Genomic DNA, 18,385 nt, shown 5'->3' with positions numbered 1-18,385 from the left:
CGGGCTTGGGGATGGGGCTCCCCATCGTGTTGAGCTGGCGCTCCTGGGGGGGCATCGGCTTCAACCCGGCAGTGCCCATTCATGGATGCTCCCAGGCATCGTCCCAAGCACAGTATTGTATTCACCATCCTGGTTTACTGCCCTGGCCGCCGAGCGCAGAGCTGGGATGGCAGCGGGCGGTGGAGCAGAAGGGAACAGGCTTTGTCCCCCTCCCAGCGCAGGGGCGGTGCGCTGGGCTCCCAACGCCGCCGGCGCAGCCCTTGCTCCTCACCCAGCGCTTTCTGGTGCTGGGTGAAGCCGTTGCTGTGTGCCAAAGCCGTCGCTTGGTGCTGCGGGCGGCCGTGCCATGCGGGGCCTGCTGCTCTGCGGGGGCTGGCTGCTGGCCGCCGGCTGCCTGGTGGGTGCCAGCGGCAGCTGCCGGCACCGGTGCTGCCCGGGCAGGAACAACGCGTGCTGGGTGCCCGGTGCCCGCCGGGCTCACTGCTACTGCGACTCGTACTGCCAGAGGACGGGCGACTGCTGCCAGGACTACCACAGCGTGTGCCGCCGCGCCGGTGAGTGGTGGGAGGGGATGGCACTGGTTGAAGCCCGGAGCCTCGGGTGCTGCTTTTGGTGGCCGATGTTTGCTGTTCGCTGTTAGCCCCGTACTTGGAGCATAGCAGGACGTGTCTGAGGATCGCGGATGCCAGCTGGGCTGGATTTGGAGCAATATCCCGATTTTCTGCTTTTTTCCACGCTGGATGAGTGGATGCTCCTGGTGTAATGAGAGCCTGCAGGGTCGGCAGCTGATGGTAGTGCTCCTGTTGCAAGCCTGAGTTACCGGTGTGGGACCCGAGCAGGATGAGCCCGGGCATCACCCCTGCCACTGCTGCGGGCAGTGCCTTGCACGGGAACACGGGAATGGGGATGGCAAACAGGGAGGGTGGGCTTGGGGGCTGCGGAGCCAGCCCGGCCTGGGAGCCCCGCCGCGGGGCAGCTCCCACAGCGGCCCCCGCACAATTGCAGCAGTCAGCCCTTCCTAATCTCCGGGGAGATTAGCGGGGTCCCAGCTCAGCGCGATGCAGAGCCGCCGCAGCAGCATGGGGATAAGGGCTGCGGAAGCCGAGCACAAAGCCACTGTGCTGGAGCCCGGGGAGAGGGGCTGCCGGGGCCACGCCGGCCCTTTGCCTTCCTCCCGTCCTGCGTCTCCCCTGCTCTCCTTCCCCCTTTCGTGCCACTGAAGCTGTTCCCCTCTGTCCCCCTGCTCTCCGGCAGCTGTGGGCTGTGCGGTGGGGCCCTGGGGGCCGTGGAGCGGGTGCAGCTCCCCGTGCGGGGTGGGCAGCAGGGCCCGCAGCCGCCAGGTCACCGTCCCGCCGCGGCACGGAGGGGAGCCCTGTCCCGACCTCAAGCAGCGCCGCGGCTGCCTGGGCGAGCACCCGACCTGCGGCGCAGCCAAAGGTAACGCGGGTCCCGCCGGTGCCCGTCTCCCCCCTGCGCGGCTGTCCCCAGCGCTGCCAGCCCCGCTGCCTGTGCCAGGCACCGTTAACCCCCCGTGTGTCCGTGTCCCGGCTGCTCTTCTGCCAGAGGTGGCCAAGATACTACCCGATTCCTTCAGCCGGGACTTCAGGGATCCCTGGCGAAGAGCCGGGATGCTGCTGCTGGAGGAGCCGTCCCGGTAGGTGTGGCACTGGGGTCCCTCTGCACATCCCCCTGCAGCCATGGCCCCTCGTAACCCCCAGATCTAAGGTCTCTCTGCACCACCACCCCCCCCAAACCATGGCTCCTTTGCACCCTTTTCTTGATCCGTGGCCTGTTTGTACCCTGCTAGAGCTAATACTTCTTTCCGCCACAGCCCCCTGGCCCCTTTGCACCACCCTCTTAAAGCTATTACCCCTCCCAAAACCGTGATCCCTTTGTACCCCCCTAAATCTATGACTCTTTTGCCCCCTATAGCCCCTATTTCACCCCTATACAAAGCCATGGCTCATTTGTACCACCCCCCCCACCCCCCCCGCAAGAGCTATATCCCCTTTGCACCCCCCAGGACCATTACCCTTCCACCTCCCCACCCTGAAACAACATCCCATTTGCACCCCCGCCTAAATCCATCACCCCTCTGCAAACTGCCCCGGAGCCATCAACCTTCTCACCCCCAAACCCATGGCCATTCATAGCTCCCCCATCCATCAAGAGAACACCACAACCTCTGCCCTACCATCCAACCACCATTCCCCCTCTTTCTCCCCATTTTCCTCCCTCCCCAGCTCCCCCCGCCCCAGCTACTGCGGCTATTTCCGCCTGACACAGGTAGGGCCCCGGTGCCGAGGGCAGGCCTGGAGCCGCCGGCTGCACCCGGACAAGCAAGTGTGTGTCGAGTGCCGGGGGGGCACATCCCAACGCCGTCCCCACTGCACCGGGCATGGGCTGCAAGGAGCCAGGTAGGGGGGAAGCCTCTTTGGAGGTGCAATGCACCCTTTAGGGCTCCTCCAAAGGGAGGAGCAGCTCTCCATGTCCCTAAGGCACCTTCCTTTTATATTCTTAAATATATAAAACTAATATTGTAATATGCCACAATATGAGAAGTTAAATCAGTAATATGTACTATAAAGCAGTATATATATATAAATAAATGATAAATTAATAGAATATTTCAGTTGGAAGGGGCCTACAAGTCTCATCTAGTCCAACTGCCAATGTGTGTTATATATACACGATCTATAACTATATATCTATAATCCTTCGTGGCACACCCCAGCTCTCACCGTCTTTCCCTTCCAGGACATTTTGGGTGGCTGCCTCCGTGGCAGGGTGTCAGGGCTCGTGGGTGCAGGAGGGGCTGCAGGAGGGCTGTGTCTGCTCCCCACCAGCTCTCATCTTCGTGTAGCACCCCCAGGTGAGCTGAGCCGCCCCACTGCCGCTTGCTGGGGAGGCAGGGAATGAACTGAAAACATGGTGTCTTTTGTAATTTCACCCTTCTGCAGGCTTGCCGCTTGCCCTTGGAGCCGACTGCCTGTGCTCTCCATGAAGCGTTTTGTTGAAGAGTGGGAAGGAAACCCTGCTTATAAAGATTAACAGTGAGGGAGTCGCTGAAGTGTGGTGGCTAGTGGTGGAAGGACATCACACTGGTGACACGGGAGGACAATGTGGTGATGTCATGCTCAGCTGCGACATCAAGCTGTGCAACGCGCTGGAGGATGGAGATCACATCCTTCCTCTGTGTGCTCGGGCTGGCCCCACCGCAGGGAACTGCTGGGTGAGCCGTGAAGGGCGGCTCAGCTGTGTGCTGTGGTTTGCAGAGACAAATTAAACAGAGGTGCCCAAAGTCTGCACATGGGTGACGATGCTGGTGGGTGTCTGGGTTCAGCTGGAGGGAGTGGGGCTGAGCTGTGATGCTGGGCTGTGCTGGTGCCCTCCTCACCCTGCATGACACCACCCCGCTGGTGGGGTGCCCAGCCCAGCCTTGGTCGGTGGTACCCACAGCTGAGACATTGTGCTGGTAGCCTGACCCCTGCCTGCACCCACAAACCATACCCTGGGTGACTTGACCCCTGCCAGGCTGGGTGCCAGGGGGTCTGTGTACTCTGGGGTTTGGGGTTTGAGCCCCCAGCTGTGGTTGGGAGCTGCTGTCTGTTTGCTGCCCCAGGATGCACCCAGCTCCCGCCGCCTGCCCCTCCCGAGCAGGGAAACCATAAGGCTTCAATGGGGATGCTCTTGGCCTCTTTATTTGGGGTAGAAGCCCAGGCTGACCATGAGCTAAAACACTGGTTAAAAAAACAGGTGCCGGGAGTCGAGCAGCACAAGATGGGGCAAAGCTCCAGGGAGCATGTCCCCTCCTCCCAGCCAGACCTGAGGGCAGGAATGCCGCAAGCAAGAGCATAGGCACAGGCCAAGGCGATGCTGCACTGGTGTCCTTGGGGTGGAGAGTTAGAAAACACTGGGAACAAAGTGAGTGTGTCCCGCACAGGGAGAGGGGTTCCCCTGAGTTACACCACCGAACCTGCAGTCCTGGCTGGTGGCCATAGAGAGCATCCAGCAAATGGAGGGATGTGCCTGCGGGGCTCGGGGTGACGCTGCTCTGTGCCTGGAGCTGTCAGGCAGCCCCAGATGGTGGTCCCGGCTCCCCCGGCACATCACCCTGGCTGGGCACAGGGGCCAGCCCGTGCTGCGCCAGCAGCCCCTGCACCAGGTCCAGTTCCTGCTCCAGCTCCTGCGTGCCACAGCCCAGCCCTGGCACAGTGGCAGCGTCTTCCCCCAGCACCTGCAGCGCCTGTGCTGCCAGCCGGGCCCTCATCAGCAGCATGGCCACGGCTGTGTGCAGCTTGGCACAGCCCAGCGCCTTCATCCCACTGCGGGCAGCGGCTTCTGCGGAGAGAGCAGGCAAAGGAGCTGTGAGCATGGCAGAGCTGGCCTGGGGACAAGGACACCAGCTTGCCTGTCCCAAGGCTGCACGCTGTGCCGTACCTTGGCTCCAGTGCTGCTTGCAGTACTGCAGGTCGCGCAGGACACCGGGGCCCGTGGCTGTCAACCAGCGCAGAGCCGAGGCACGGAGCGCAATGCTGGTGGACGCCTTCTCCAGGAGCTGCAGCAGGATGGGGAGCAGCTGCCGTGCCAGGACAGCCGGCTCCGCAAAAACATTGGGCTCATCCTCTTTGTACAGGCTGATGGCTCTGGGGGAGAAAGATGAGGTACAAGTGAAGCCAAAGGCCAGCCCCATGGTACCCTGTGCTCCCCTGTGCCCACCCACAGGTCCGGCAACTCACTTGTTGGCCTCCAGCTCCTTCACGATGCCCCTGAGATCTAGGACAGGGAGGTGCTGCAGCAGCATGTCGAAGGTTTCAGGGTGCTCCCCAAACTCTCCCAGGAGGAGCTGCAGGAGGCCCTGGAGCCCCACGTTGTCCTGAACAAAGACGCAGCTGTCGTGGAGCGGCTCCCCAGGGTCCTGCTGCAGGAGGCTGGCAAAACCCGCGGCCTCGTGCCGGACCTCCCGCTCCTCGTCTTGCAGAAGGTGAATGCCCACATTTATGAGCCTGGGGAGAGGGAAGGGAAGTGAAGGTCACTGCGCTCCTCAGAGCATCCCCAGCCTGTCCGGAGGGGAGGGAAGGATCAGACCTCCTAGGGGAATGCTTCCCTGAAGGACTTTTCTCCTGGGCTGCGACAGGCAGAGCCACCACCCAAGCGCTGGCAGCCTGGGAGGGCAGGGACTGCAACAGGGACTGTGGGACCCAGCAGTGTGATTTGCTGCACATAAGGGACTGGTTGCTTCTATTAAAATGCCACCCACACATGTTTTGTAGGCTTGGGTGCTGCCGATTTTTTAATGAGTGGGGTTTTCTTTAAACCCCCTGAGTTTTTTGTAGGGAACACCCTTCACAGTCAGCCAACCCACAGCATCCTGGGGCTGGGGCTCCTAGAGCGGCGCTGCTGTGAACGCACTGCAGCCATGGGCAGTGGGGATGTACGCGGCCAGAGGACATGCCCAGCGACCTACCGCAGAGCCACGGGGGCAAGCACAGGAGAGGCAGCGCGCAGGGACCGCCGCACCACGGCAGCACCCGCTGTCTGCAGCGAGCGGGCGGCCGCCAGCCGCAGGTCCTCGCACGCAGCGGAGCGGCTGCACTCCTCCAGCGCCGTGCACCATCGCTGGACCAGCGCGCCGTCCTCATCCCCAAACCTGCCAGGGAAGCACGGGGAACTCAGAACACCTTGAGCTCCATCCGGCGGATGGCGGCTACCGCCTGCCCTGAGATGGCAGGGCCCAGACGCAAAGATGTGAGCTGTAAACCATAGGATCAACTCGTTTGGAAAAAGACCTTTAAGTTCACCAAGTTCAACCTTTACCCCAGGACTGCCAAGACCACAGCTAAACCCTGTCACTAAGGGCCTCATGTACATGTTGTGTGAACACTTCCAGGGATGGTGACTTCACCATTGTCCCGGGCAGCCCGTTCCAATGCCTGACCACCCTCTCAGTGAAGAATTTGTTCCTAATACCCAGTCTAAACCTCCCCTGGTGCAGCTTGAGGCCATTACCTCTTATCCAATCACTTGTTACTTGGGAGAAGAGACCAACCCCCACCTCACTACAGCCTCCTGTCAGGTAGATGAGAAGTCACAGCTCTGTTTCCAGCAAGGACTAAGGAGAAGCCTCCTGGGAGAGTCAGGCTGACCCCTTGGCAGCAGCAGGGACCCACCGGTGGGTGAGCAGCAGGCTGGCAGCACACAGCGCCTGGAAGAGGAGGTCAGGGCCAGGACACTCAGCTTCCACCATGTGCAGCAGCATCTCCAGGCATGCTGCCGAGGAGCCCTGGAGCTTATGGGAAGCTTCCTGGGACCACGAGGAGGGGTCTCTGTAAAGATGCAGCAAAGCCTCAAGGTACAGTCTCAGGAACTCTCTGTCCCCTCTCTCTTGCAGCACCGACCGCAAGCTCTCCTAGTTGACAATGGGAAAGAAGGTACATGGTTAGTGGCCCTGGCACCACACGGTGGCAACCTCAGCACAACCAGGCAAGTGCCTGCACCCTCAGCCCAGGGCGCACTGTGCTTCTCAGTGAGCACCCAAGGTCCCATCTGCTCAGTGCATAGGGGACCTTCTGCTTTACACAGTGACTTTTGAGCCTTGCCATACCAGCAGTGTTAGCCCGAGAGCCTTCTCCAGCTCCTCACATGTTCCTTCCTTCCTGGTGATCACCCAGCTCAGGATGGCAAGCTGGACATCAGGATTTGACTGCTGGACAAGTGAGCAGACAGCACCAATCCTCTTGCCATCCGCCAGCCGGGCTGCCTCACTGCACATGAAGCGGGCCATCGTTTGGTGGAGTACGGGCAGCCCCACCTGGAAGCAAACCAAGATTCCCCTTCCAACGCTCAGCCTCAAGCGAGAGGACCCATGTCCCACCCCAGGCTCACTGCCAGGAAGGCCATGGCCATGCTCCTCCTGGCAGGCAGTGATACCTGCAGCTCGACACATCCCGGCTTGCCTCCTGGCGGGAGGCTGCCCAGCTCGGTGCTGATGGCATCATGGATGCTCTGGGCCAAGCCAGGGCTGAAGGATGCGGGCAGGAGGGTGAGGACCCGGAGGAAGGCATCGCGGATGAGCGGGCAGCGCTGGGCAGGGGTGAGCAGCCAAACACGTGCCTCCAGCTGCAGAGCCACGGGGTGCAGCGCCTCGGCCGACAGCCTGTGGGGAGACATGCTGCTCACCAAGCTGCTCACCACACTGCTCACCACACTGCTCACCACACTGCCCACCACTGCCTACCACTGCCCACCACTGCTCACCACACTGCTCACCACTGCTCATCACACTGCTCACCACTGCCCGCCACTGCTCACCACACTGCTCACCACTGCTCACCACACTGCTCACCACACTGCTCACCACTGCTCACCACAGGGCGCTCTGTGGCCAAAAGCTGTGTCTTGGTGCAGTGACATGGGCAGGGGCATGGCACAGGAACACTCACCCATCGGTGCCCGCAGCGGGTGCCAGCAGTGCCTGCATCTGCAGCAGGCGCCCATGGACAGCATTGTGCGAGCGGACCTGTCGGGGTGTTGTGGGGAGCTGCTGGGCCAGCTGCAGGAGGAACCCAGGGCGCCGGGGCAGTGGGATGACGGGCACCAGTGCCTTGGCAGCCATCGCTCGCACAGCATAGATGGGGCTCCCTGCCAGCCCCAGCAGCGGCTCCAGGAAGCGATCAGAGGGGCTGTAAAGCACAAAGGACATCACACAGTGATGCTCTGGCTGGAGCAAAACCCCCAGAAGACCAGAGCCATGCCCAGCACCACGAGCCCACCTCCCGTCGCAGGAGCCCTTGGCTGGGGCAGAGCATCCCCGCTGCCCCCTTACCTGCCAGGGCCATCAGCACCAGGCTGCAGCTGGGCCAGGAAGGTGAGGATCGCATGGAGCGCAGGGCGCAGGCAGGGCCCCGCTGGCGTGGGCCCTTCGGCTGCCTCCAGCTCTCCCAGCAGCACAGCCCCCAGCTGCGGGTGCTGCCCCAGGAACGCCTGCAGGCTCAGCCCCTCCATTGGGCAGCTCTCCCCGCGGCTCCGCTGCTGCCCCAGCAGCCGGGACGTGAGGGCGCCTGCGTGGAGCAGAAATCGGCATCAGGTCCCATCCACCCCTGCCCGATGCCCCACACTTCGCCCCAGCCAGGCTCGGAACGCCATGAGGTCTCTCCCGTCGGTACTCACTGAAGAGCTGGATGGCCGCGTTCCTCATGGCCCAGCAGGGCGAGCCCAGGCCCCGCAGCGACAGGGCCACCATTGGCGCGGTGTGCCACAGCAGCGCGCTGCCCAGCCCCGTGCCATGGACCAGCGTCTGCAGCACATGGAGGGCACACACCTGGGGAGAGCGGGAGCGGCTCAGCAGCATGGCACACGGAGGGGCTTGTGCTTCCGTGCAAAGGGAAGGTCAGGGAAGAGATGGTGGGACCAAGGGGCCATCAGCTCTTGGGCTGCTGTGGTCTCTGCACTAGTGCAGTCCCATAGACTCAGAATGGTTTGGGTTGGAAGGCACCTTAAAGCTCATCCAGTTCCAACCCCTGCCATGGGCAGGGACACCTTCCACCAGAGCAGCTTGCTCCAAGCCCCATCCAACCTGGCCTTGAGGACTTCCAGGGATGGGGCGGCTGGGGTACCCAGCATGACCCCCTTTACAGGACCTGGCACAGATCACCCTGTCCTCAAACAGGCTACAGCAGCCAGGAGGTCAGTGCCCACCGCTCTCACCTGCGGGAGGTCGAGGGTCTGGTCCCAGTCCTGCGGCAGGGCTGTGTTGGCCAAGGCCAGCAGTGTCTGGACACAGTGGGTCAGCAGCGGCCGTGCCTGCGCCGGTGCCTCCCCACTGACGATGCAGAGGAAGAGCACGGGGAAGCCGGCAGCACGGCGTGTGATCGAGCTGCTCCTGGGTCCGCTCAGTGCTTCTAAGCCCTGGCAAACAAAACCCATCCAAAATATGGCTGGAAACCTGCTGGCCAGAGCCTGCAGCTGCTCTGCAGGGGAGGGCATCGGCTGCACCAACCTTGCACTGCAGCAGCCCCAAGGTGGGGGAACACAGGGATGCAGCCCTGAGGCTCCTCAGGGCACAGGGGGAATATGGGGCAGAATGAGCACGGTACCTGCTCCAGCATGGTCTGCGGGATGGCCTGCAGCTCCACGTCTGGGTGGTTCAGCAGAGCGGCACAGAATTTGATGAAGCCGGTGCTGCAGCCCTCCACTGCTCCCTAGGGCAGAGCAGTGTCAGGCCCCCCACAGTCCCCAGAAACCTCTTTGCAAAGGGGAAGAAGCAAGCAGGAAGACATGATGGAGCGGGGACATGATGGGACTTGACACTGGGGTGCCAGATGGGGCTTCCAGCTGTGCCCCACGTCCTGCCCCAGCACAGGCCCTGCCTCACCCTCCCTGCACACCAGTGAGGAGCCCCAGCTATTGGCCCGGGGCAGGGCAGCAGGGGTAGGACACGCTCTTACCCAGTGCCGGCACCGCAGCAGGATCTCCCGGAACACCCTTGCGGCCACCTGCAGGGTGGGCAGTGGCAGCAGGGGCCCCGATCCGGCCGGCAGCCCCGGGGCCAGCAGCAGCTCGGCCAGGCCCCCCAGGAGCAGCCCTATCTCCTGGGAAGAAGCAGAAGGTCACCAGGACTGGCAGCAGGGCTGCCCCATTCCTGCCCTGCCCCACCACTGCTGCCTGGGGGAAGCACAGCAGGTGCTGCCATCACTCCCACCACGGGTGCTCTCGGTTGCGGTGCTACCGACGTGGCCATGAGCATGCGCAAGCTCCGCAGCATGGCAGCGTCCCAGCCAGCTGCAAGGTGTGAGGAGCAGAGATGGCCTTTTTCCAGGCATCTGGCCAGGCTGTGGAGGAGGTGCTGTGGTGGGCGGCTGTCAGAAGGGGGCTGTGATGGGTGGCTGCAGGGCTGCGAGCTGGGAAGCTTGGCTCTGCCACAGCTGGGGCCTGTCAGTACCTGGGAACCAGCTGGGTTCATAAGGGCAGGCAGGGAGGTGGCTGCTTTCAGTGGTCACATCCTCCCTGGCAGCGGTGAGGATGGGTCTGGCAGCCCCAAGGTAAGGGCAGAGATTCACCCTTTTGTCTCCCCAGGGAGGGTGAATGCCCCAAGGGGAGCTGAAGAACCTGCTGGTGGGGTGGGCTGGGTGGTGGGTGCTGTGCTGGGCTGCTCCTCTTTCCAGTGCTATGGGGAGGGGTGCTTACCTTCACTGATACCCAGCAGCAGGTCAGGATCAGGCTGTGCTCCTCTGACAGCAAGACTGACTCCTCCTCTTCCTCCTGTACCCCACCTTTGCCCAGCATGATGAGGGAGCCGATGGCATTCCCCATGTCTGCGAACGATGGGGCAGCAGCTGTGAAAGGGAGAGGCCTGGTATGAATGGGGCAGAGCCGGTGGGGCATGTGGGGTAGAGGGAGGAGGATGCTGTTGGGAGTTTGGGGACCCCCTGTCCCATTTGGAGTGCACACAGATGGCAGTGGCCCCTGTCTTGCAGTGTGTGCAGGTGAGCTTTGCCCTCCTGCTCTTTCTGAGCCACTGCTGTAAGTGCTCCATCAGCCCCTGCCTTCCCAGCTACTTCAATCTGGCAAGTGCCTTGCTGCTTCTAGAATGCTCTCGCCTCTACTGCCGCTGCTCTCACATGCAGTTGAGAAAGGGACCCAGACCCAGGCACCAGTCACTGCTCCTGCAATTTCCAGAGCATTCTGGAGCACCCTGCCCCAGGTGTCCTGCTTTGGACCTCGCTCCTGGGCCAGCCTTCCCTGCCTGGCCCCACTGCTGTCCCTGCGAGAGGCAGTGAGCCCGAAGTGCACTCCCCGCGCCTGGAGGGCTGCTGGGTCAAGGATGGCTGTGTCAATGGCTCCTGGGGCTGGTTCCCCCTGGGGACACCCTCACCTTGCTCATCAGCACCAGGGCCTTGCTGGCTCTGCAGCGCTCCAAGGAGGAAGGAGGTGATGTCCCTCGCCGTGGTCACGAGGCGGGTGAGCAGCTCCTGCCAGCTCTGCGCCAGCTCCGCCGCCCGCATGGAGGCAGACACCTCCGGCACCTGGAGCAGGCACCTCCGCAGGGCTGCGATGGCTCCTGCACAAACACGGGCTCTGGTCACAGCTCCCCTGCCCCAGCCTGAGCCTGGAATGGCTCCCGGGCAGGGAGCGAGCAGGGCCCTGGGGAGGAGCACACTGGGCAGGTGGTGCAGCAATGCAGGGAAACTGAGGCAAGGACAAGGCATCAGCCCTGAGTCCTGCCTGCTGCAGGCTCCCAGGGCAAGAGCTGCTGCAGGAACCGCTGGGGCCGTACCGTGCATCGGTGTGGTGGCTGCTGCCTGCAGCAGGTCCTGGCGCGCCGCAGCGTACTGGGCTTCCAGCATGTGCAGAAGGTGCTGAGCAAAGCACAGGCCTCGGTTGGGCAGAGTCAGGGGGGCTTCAGCCTCCAGGGCCAGGCTCTTCATAATGCCGCTGTCCGACCTGGAGGAAGAGGCAGATGCTGCTGTGAGGACAAGGGAGTTTTCTGTCAGTCTTATGCTATGCGGCTCCTGCTCCCTGGTCCAGCTCCCCAGTGCAAGGCTATTTCAGACCCAAGCCATTGCTGCTCTGAGCTATAAACGCAGACCCCGGTGAGACACCGGTGCTGCGGACACGCTCTCAGGGGCTGTGGGGAGGGGAAGGCTGTGAGCTCGTACTTCTGCAGGATGGTCTTCATCAGCACAGCTCCGGCCTCAGCCTCTTGCACTCTGGGGCTGCCCAGGGTGTCCTGGGCCAGCTGGAAGAGAGCCAGGGCGATGGGCTCGGGGAACACAGGGGGAAAGTAGCGCACGAGCAGCTCCGAGGCCAAGTCTCTGATCTGCCGAGACAAGAAGTAGGGGGGGATTGGGAAGATGGAAAGCGGCCAGAATGGGGCAGGAAGGAAGTATGGCGGCCTTCCCCTCCAAGCCTGCTTGGGACCAAGGCGGGCATCTTTATGATCTCACCTCGTCTTTACAGGCTCACCTCGTTAGTGCTGTCCTGCAGGCAGCTCAGCAGTGCCAACAAATTGGGCTGGGAGAAGAAGTCCCAGCAGCTGCTCTGCCTGGCGTAGCTCAGCAGCGTGGCCATGGTCCCTGCGGTGGGGACAAGGGGTGGCGTGACAGGGTTGGTGGGGAGCACCCCACAGCTGAGGGGTGACGCTCATACTCACGTGGGGGCTGGCCTTTCTTCTTGTCGGGGCTCCAGGTGTCTGTGCAGGTCTCCAACACAGCGGACAGGAGCAGCAGACCTGTCTTCTTCCTTTGGAAGTTGGAGCCTGGGCTGAGCGAGGCGATGCTGAGCTGCAGCAGCCACTCCACAAAGCCTGCGGGCAGAGGGCACGGCAGCGAGTGATGTGCATCCCCCAGGGCTGTGAGGGAGGCTGCGGGGCGGCCGCCTCACCTACTGCCTGTGCAAGCTGCCCCTCTCCCTCGCTGGGCTCGGCGCCTCGGGGCTCCTTCCCCCGCAGCTGGGCCAGGGAGCTGTCCCGCAGCCGCACCAGCGCCTTCCTCACTGCCGCCTGCAGCAGCTGCCGGAACGAGGAGGAGTCGCAGTTGAGGTTGAGGGGCAGGAACTGCCGCAGCAGCCGCACCTCGGTGCCCGAGAGGGGCTGGTTGGTGCTGGGGCTGCAGCAGAGCAGCCCCGCCGCCGCCAGCCGCACGCCCTCCTCGCGGGCCGCCAGGCAGCAGCAGAGCCGCTCCAGCGCCTCGCCGTGCAGCGGCAGAGCCCCCGCCACGCTCTTCTGTGCCTTCAGCAGCGAGACCCAGGCCCGGAGCGACGCCGTGTCCTGGCCGCTGAACCGCGCGGCCAGAGGTGCCTGGGCGGCCGGGAGCTGCCGCAGGGTCCAGGCGAGCAGGTAGTTAGCGGCGTTGCTCTGCAGGATGGGCAGGGGCGAGCGGAGCGCCTGGGAGAGCAGGGGCAGCCAGCACAGCGCCCACCGCTCCGCCACAGCCTCGGCCGAGCCCCGCCGCTCCGCGCACTGCTGCCGCACCAGGGCCCTGTAGACCTCGGCGGCTGCAGGACACAGGTGGTTGGTGGAGAGGCAGCTCAGGAGGTGCTGCGGCAGGTCCCGGTAGGCGTCCAGCACCTGCGAGAAAGGCAGACAGCCCTCAGCATCCTGTGAGAATGAAGGCTGCATGCGGTGGGGGACAGACCTGGGTACAGAGCACGCTGCGGTCGCCCATGGCACAGAGCATCTCTGGTATCCCAAGTGGCTTCTGGCCAGCTTTTGGTGGGCATCAACGGGCAAAGCTTCCCTCCCTGCTGGTGGTCCCCAGGGATGCACTGCTGTTGCTGCAGCTCACTACCCCACCAAGGATGCTGTCCCTTGGGAGATGCTATAAAGGCCTCTCTGGCTGGGAAGGCTGCCTGCTGGCATGGCTGAGCTGGGCAGCAGGTGACAGGCAGCAGACAGTGGCTGTGCCACCGTGGCTGCAGTGGCAGCTGGGACAGAACCTCCCCGTCCCCACACCTTTCCTACCTGCTGGCTGCCCACATAGGGGACGATGGCACAGAGGGGCACATATCTGGCTTTGATTTGCCATGGCATCGAGACCACCCTCTGCAGCATCTGTTGGTAGAGGGGTCTCTCCTGGTCCTGGAAGTGCTGGCACTCAAGGTGGTAGATCTCCAGGAGCAGTCGGAAGGAGCTGTGGATGAACTCGGACACCCCTTCCACCTGGGGGCAGGACAGTAGCAGGAGTGGTTAGGGTGGGCCCCCTCTCCTGTCTTGCTGTGTCAGGAAAGACCCTTTGCTTTCCTGTATCTGTGGACTTCCAGTACTGGCTGGTAACCGCGGGGTTAGGAGCTGGGATGTGGGGATGCCGGGCGGCGAGCCAGCAGATGTGGACAGACAGGGACTGCACCCGTGGGTGGGTGAAGCACTGAGACACGGCCCTGCAGAGGTCATGTGTGACATGTCCCAGCCTCAGCACCACGGGTGCCTCTGCCCTGCCAGAGGGCAGACACAGGCAAGGGGGTTGAAACAGGCTTTACGGAGCTGAAATAGGCACGGGTGTGTTATGGGCAGGGGAAGAGGAGCTGAGCCGGGTCAAGGAAGGGCTGTGTCTGGCTGCTGCAGCACCCTGGCCTTACCGGGGTCTCGGCATTGTCCCACACCAGCTGGAGGAGCTGCTGGAGGAGCTCGGTGTCCTGGGCCAAGATGCGGGTCCCCTTCAGGGACCAGAGAGCAGGCAGAGTATCCCGCAGGCGCTGCAGCCACAGGGCACAGGCTGCAAAAGAACAGAGCTCCACTGCAACCCTCACCCTGAGACCGCTCTGCAGCAGAGCTGGCACAGGATGCTGGGCTTAAGGACCACATGTGCAAAGGGAAAGGCTTCCCTGTTAGGTACACAAGAGCCCAAGAGCATCCATCCTGCTGGAGCAGAAATTAATACCAGTTTCCAAAACAGCTGCCAGGATCCATAAAGCATCTTCCCTGGGAGCAGATGAAGTGCCATGGGGGCTCCCTACGGCATTAGCACAGGGAACCTTTCGAACCTCCCCACCATGGTGCCTACCTTGGAAGCAGTAGTAGTGGCAGTCCTTCTGCTCCTTGGTCAGGGCACACATAGTGGGAAAGATCACATCCAGCAGCAGGCAGCCCTGTGGGAGCACAGTGACTCAGGGAGCGGGCAGGCGCGGGCTTTCCAGGGCGAGAAAACCCCACCAGTGGCTGCAGCCCTCTCCAAGGGCTCTCTCAAGCCTTGGCCATTGGGTTTGAGCTCTCCTACCTTGTGTGTGAAGCTCTCCAGCTGGCAGCTGAGGATGTCCACCTTGCAGCACATCAGCAAACCTCTGGAGAGCACCAGCTTCTCCAGCCCGTCTGGCTCCAGGACCGTGGGGGTCTCCACTGCCAGCTCCCCGAACTTCAGCTCCCCCGCGCCTGCTGGGAAAGGGCTGCATTGGATGGCAGAAAGGCGGCAAACCCGAACGCTGCTCTGAGTGCAAACTGCCCCGGCTCATCCCAGAGTGACCCCAGACACAGCAGCACAGTCCAGCCTGGACTGCTGGTGAGTGGCAGTGGTCTCTGTCCCCTCACACCCTGCCCATGACATCCCCATCCCAAGAGGCCATCCCTGGCTTGGGATGGAGCACGCACCTTGCTTGGGAAGCTGAAAGAGGCCCAGCACGGCACTGGCCCCACACTCAGGCTGGGGAGCCATGTTCACCAGCATGCTCAGGGCTGTGCCCACCAGCAGCCTCGTGTCCTTGTTCAGGGCCTGGACTTGCAAGGGATGCAAAGGCACAGCTCAAAACACCATTTAAACCATTAAACCACCCCCTCCATGCCCATGTGGGCAATTACACAGGGTCCCTTGGACACCCCAGACACTGGGGCTGTCCCTGCAGCTTCCCTCGGGGAGGGGAATGGGGAAAGCATCCCGGAAGGATGGCATTGCTCTGCCCCTCGGGCCAGGCAGCACCATCCCTCCCGGGGGCCATACGCACCTTCCCCCACACCACCTCCAGCAGCAGCCCCAAGAGGCTCTGCAGGGTCTCGCTCTTCCCCTCTGCGCTCCACACCAGGGGGGCCACGTCCTTCGGCAGCGCCTGGAAGAGCTGGAGGCAGGCCTGGAGGAGCAGGAGGGCCAGGGCCCGCGGGGATGGCTGTCAGTATCCCTCACCTCTGAAAGAGCTGTGATTCCCCAGGGATGGCCATTCGAAGAGGCTCTGTGCGTTACATCCCTCCCGCACATCACTGCCGGCGCCCGGCCAGTCCATGTGGGGACTGATCCTTCCCCTGCTGCCGGATTTGGCTCTCACCTTGATGACCAGGTAGCCCCACGAGGTGCTGGGCGCAGGCTGGCTCCGCAGCACCCAGCGCAGGGTGGTGGCCAGGCGCTGCAGCAGCGGGGCCAGGTTCTGCCGCCAGTGCTGCCGGCCCAGGCTGCTCTCCTCCATGAACAGGCACACTGCAGGCAAGGGGACAGCATCAGCCCCTGCCGCTGCCCGCAGCCAGCCCTGCTCCCGGTTAAGCCAAGGACTGTGCTGCTGGTAAGCAGGGTGAGAATGGGGCTGGGATGCAGGGGATGCTTTGGCTTTGTCTGGTTTCCAGCTGTCCCGGGGGGGGTGAGCAGAGTCATTGGGTGCTACTGGGGTCTCTGCAGGGATCCCACAGATCTGGCTGATCCCTGTCCCATCTCCCACGAGCACAGAGGACCCGGTCTGGGTGGGCAGGGGTGTGCTATGCATTGGTGGTGTGGGCTGGAAGAAACTTCTAGAGGGGAAGGAGCAGAGACTGACCTGACTGAAGGTCCCCAGGAGACAGCACCTGTGGGGGCAGAAGGACAGTTTGTCCCACACGAGAACATGCTGGGGCTCAGTGCCTTGGGCAGGAGGGTCCTGCCTGCACCTGAAGCTGTCCCAGGGGTGACCAAAGGGCTGGTGTGAGGAGCAGCCACGTGTCACCAGCTGCAAGCAAGGTCAAACCCCCGGAGTGCTGAGAAGAGAAGCAAAGGACCCCGGGCAGCCCAAACCCTGTCACATATGGGTTTCAGTCAAGCCCCTGCAAAGCCAGTGCCACCACAGAACCGGGGCTTTCTCACCTCTCCCTGCGGCGCCAGGCCGGACAGCAGCGTGCCCACCTCCTGGGCCAGCACGGCTTCCTTCCCCACCGCCAGCTGGGTCACGATCTGCCAAGAGACAGCTCGAGTCAGCGGGTCTGCCCAGACCCCGTTAGGTACCCGCTGCAGAGTGCAGCTTCCAGGGGAGCAGGGCGGTGGCACTGAGGCCCCTTTGCTGGTGAGGATGCCCTGCATGAGAGCTGTGCCACTGCAAGCACAGCTGGGCGAGACCCTCGCTTGCACTTATGGCTAATAAATGCTCTGAAGCTGCAGCCCTGCCGGTTGCGTTACGGACCTGTTCCAGTTTCTGGAAGGAGCTGGAGTTGCCGGTTGCCTCCATCTGGAAAGCCAGGACACAGCGGAGCAGGGGCCGTGCCTCTGCCTCACCCAGCGCCTGCAGACCCTCACTCAGTGCCCGTGACAGCAGCAGAGCCTCCTCCAGGTGCTTGTCTCTGCATCTCTTGGCAGTACTCCTGAAACAGGGTGAGGATGGGTGAGGATACCTTGGGCTCAGTGGGGATTAGCGTGGTCATGCCTCATCTTCATGTGGATTGGGGTAGGGGTGCCCCAGCTCAATGTGGATTGGGGTGGAGGTGCCATGGCCTGGTGGAGATTAGGTGGGGGGGGGGGGGTAGGGCTGCCCCACCTTGATAGGGATTAGGGCTGCTTGCAATGATCCTCTCTCCCCGTTGCACTCAGCATTGCATTGGATCCGTTCTGGCAAATACAAGCCCTTGGTGGGGCAGGGGGAGGGGGATGGCAGAAAGACCCAAAAAATCCTACGAACGGGTGCCCCGCTGCTGCAGGGCAGGCTGGGAAGGAATGGGGGCTCTGGCTGGGTGCGGAGCCGAGCTTCCCTCCCTCCGTCCCAACCCGTGCCCTGGGGGATGCTCGGGGCACCCATGCCCGGGAGATGCCGGTATTCGCGCAAGGGGTGGTGCTCGGGGTACCCGCGCTGGGGGATGCCGATACGCGTGCCCGGGGGGATGCTCGGCGGCTCCACGCCGCGGGACTCCCGATGGACCCGCACCCTTGAGGGGATACCGGGGGTTCCTCCCCCGAGGCCCGTCCTCTTACCCGGCGAACTGCCGCAGGCACTGCAGGCAGGAGAGCACCGGCTGGGCGATACCCAGCGCGCCGTAGAACTCCGCGCAGGCCTGCGCCTCCCGCTCGGCTCCCATGGCCGGGCACGGCACCATAGAGCTCGGCCGCGCTCCTGCCGGCTCAGCGGCCCCCCCTACCGCTGTCCCCCGGGCACGCGAGCGGGCTCCGGGGCTGCGGGAAGCTCCGGGTACCGCTGGGTGTCCTGGGTGAAGGCAGAGGATGCAGGCGAGCCTCCCCGCCCGGCGATTGCCTTGGTCAGGATGCTGGATCCACACTAAGAGCCAGTGAAGGGCCTCCTTCCTGCGGGATGGAATGGCCTTTGATTCATTAGAATGATCATCAGATCCAAATGGTTTTATTTGGGTTCTTTTTGCCAGCTGGCACAGGGTTGAGCTATTTTAACAGGTGCGATTTTGAGGTCCCCAAACTGTTCCATGATTCTATAATTTCTGTGTCTTTCTTAGCCCCCTGACTAACGCATCCCACTAAGCGTCACCCAGCAGCTACCACAAAAGTGCTTCTTGCTGGCTTTGCCCCTGACAGAGGTTTTTTCCCTGTATTATTTCTTACAGTGGCACTGGGCAAGGGATGGCCATGGCAGTTTGCATGAGGTGGCATCACGAGACAGCAAAGCTGGCACAAACCAGCATCTGAACTGTGTGACCAAGAGGACACTGAGATGTGGCTCCCTTGGGTGAGCGCTGCGCTTGGGGACAGAGAGGCCCCTGCCTGTAGTT

General features: G+C 62.8%; 2 protein-coding genes across 3 annotated transcripts; one reads left to right on the top strand and one right to left on the bottom strand.

The window, feature by feature from the left end:
• The first annotated feature begins 34 nt into the window (after positions 1 to 34).
• Positions 35 to 3,292, top strand: LOC136021172 (somatomedin-B and thrombospondin type-1 domain-containing protein-like). Its single transcript, XM_065693098.1, has 5 exons — positions 35 to 554; positions 1,255 to 1,437; positions 1,564 to 1,654; positions 2,244 to 2,417; positions 2,758 to 3,292. The coding sequence occupies exons 1-5, from the start codon at positions 347 to 349 to the stop codon at positions 2,861 to 2,863; spliced, it is 762 nt and encodes a 253-aa protein (XP_065549170.1). The 5' UTR covers positions 35 to 346; the 3' UTR covers positions 2,864 to 3,292.
• Positions 3,293 to 3,679: 387 nt separating this feature from the next.
• On the bottom strand, positions 3,680 to 17,779 carry LOC136021170 (tRNA (32-2'-O)-methyltransferase regulator THADA-like). 2 transcript variants are annotated; one of them, XM_065693095.1, is made up of 31 exons: positions 17,622 to 17,778; positions 16,840 to 17,017; positions 16,527 to 16,613; positions 16,225 to 16,252; positions 15,745 to 15,893; positions 15,430 to 15,552; positions 15,080 to 15,200; positions 14,712 to 14,863; positions 14,499 to 14,583; positions 14,074 to 14,210; positions 13,460 to 13,657; positions 12,382 to 13,066; positions 12,152 to 12,304; positions 11,965 to 12,074; positions 11,658 to 11,818; positions 11,276 to 11,442; positions 10,874 to 11,059; positions 10,186 to 10,334; positions 9,447 to 9,590; positions 9,096 to 9,200; positions 8,707 to 8,907; positions 8,170 to 8,320; positions 7,826 to 8,060; positions 7,443 to 7,682; positions 6,931 to 7,156; positions 6,605 to 6,811; positions 6,171 to 6,409; positions 5,468 to 5,650; positions 4,740 to 5,006; positions 4,441 to 4,646; positions 3,680 to 4,341 (listed from the first exon to the last, which is right to left on the bottom strand). In XM_065693095.1, exons 1-31 carry the CDS (start codon positions 17,741 to 17,743, stop codon positions 4,070 to 4,072), a joined length of 5,667 nt encoding a protein of 1,888 aa, XP_065549167.1. In that variant the 5' UTR covers positions 17,744 to 17,778; the 3' UTR covers positions 3,680 to 4,069. The 2 variants fall into 2 exon arrangements, with proteins under 2 accessions (XP_065549167.1, XP_065549168.1); XM_065693096.1 differs by lacking the exons at positions 3,680 to 4,341; positions 4,441 to 4,646; positions 4,740 to 5,006; positions 5,468 to 5,650 and having other exon boundaries at positions 6,191 to 6,326; positions 17,622 to 17,779.
• Positions 17,780 to 18,385: the final 606 nt, after the last annotated feature.

The sequence above is a fragment of the Lathamus discolor genome, chromosome 12, assembly GCF_037157495.1.
Source record: "Lathamus discolor isolate bLatDis1 chromosome 12, bLatDis1.hap1, whole genome shotgun sequence".
NCBI lineage: Eukaryota > Metazoa > Chordata > Aves > Psittaciformes > Psittacidae > Lathamus > Lathamus discolor.
This window is presented reverse-complemented; position numbering and strand designations above follow the sequence as displayed.

What these genes read in the sequence shown, in the direction of transcription:
- LOC136021172 (XM_065693098.1), top strand. Translation starts at nt 347, where the DNA reads ATGCGGGGCCTGCTGCTCTGCGGGGGCTGGCTGCTGGCCGCCGGCTGC. An exon ending in GACCTGCGGCGCAGCCAAAG is followed by an intron (nt 1,438 to 1,563) that starts GTAACGCGGGTC and finishes CTCTTCTGCCAG; the next exon opens with AGGTGGCCAAGATACTACCC. An exon ending in CATGGGCTGCAAGGAGCCAG is followed by an intron (nt 2,418 to 2,757) that starts GTAGGGGGGAAG and finishes TTTCCCTTCCAG; the next exon opens with GACATTTTGGGTGGCTGCCT.
- LOC136021170 (XM_065693095.1), bottom strand. Translation starts at nt 17,743, where the DNA reads ATGGTGCCGTGCCCGGCCATGGGAGCCGAGCGGGAGGCGCAGGCCTGC. An exon ending in CCCTGGTGCTGATGAGCAAG is followed by an intron (nt 10,335 to 10,873) that starts GTGAGGGTGTCC and finishes TCCCTTTCACAG; the next exon opens with CTGCTGCCCCATCGTTCGCA. An exon ending in GGTGCTGATGGCCCTGGCAG is followed by an intron (nt 7,683 to 7,825) that starts GTAAGGGGGCAG and finishes TGTGCTTTACAG; the next exon opens with CCCCTCTGATCGCTTCCTGG.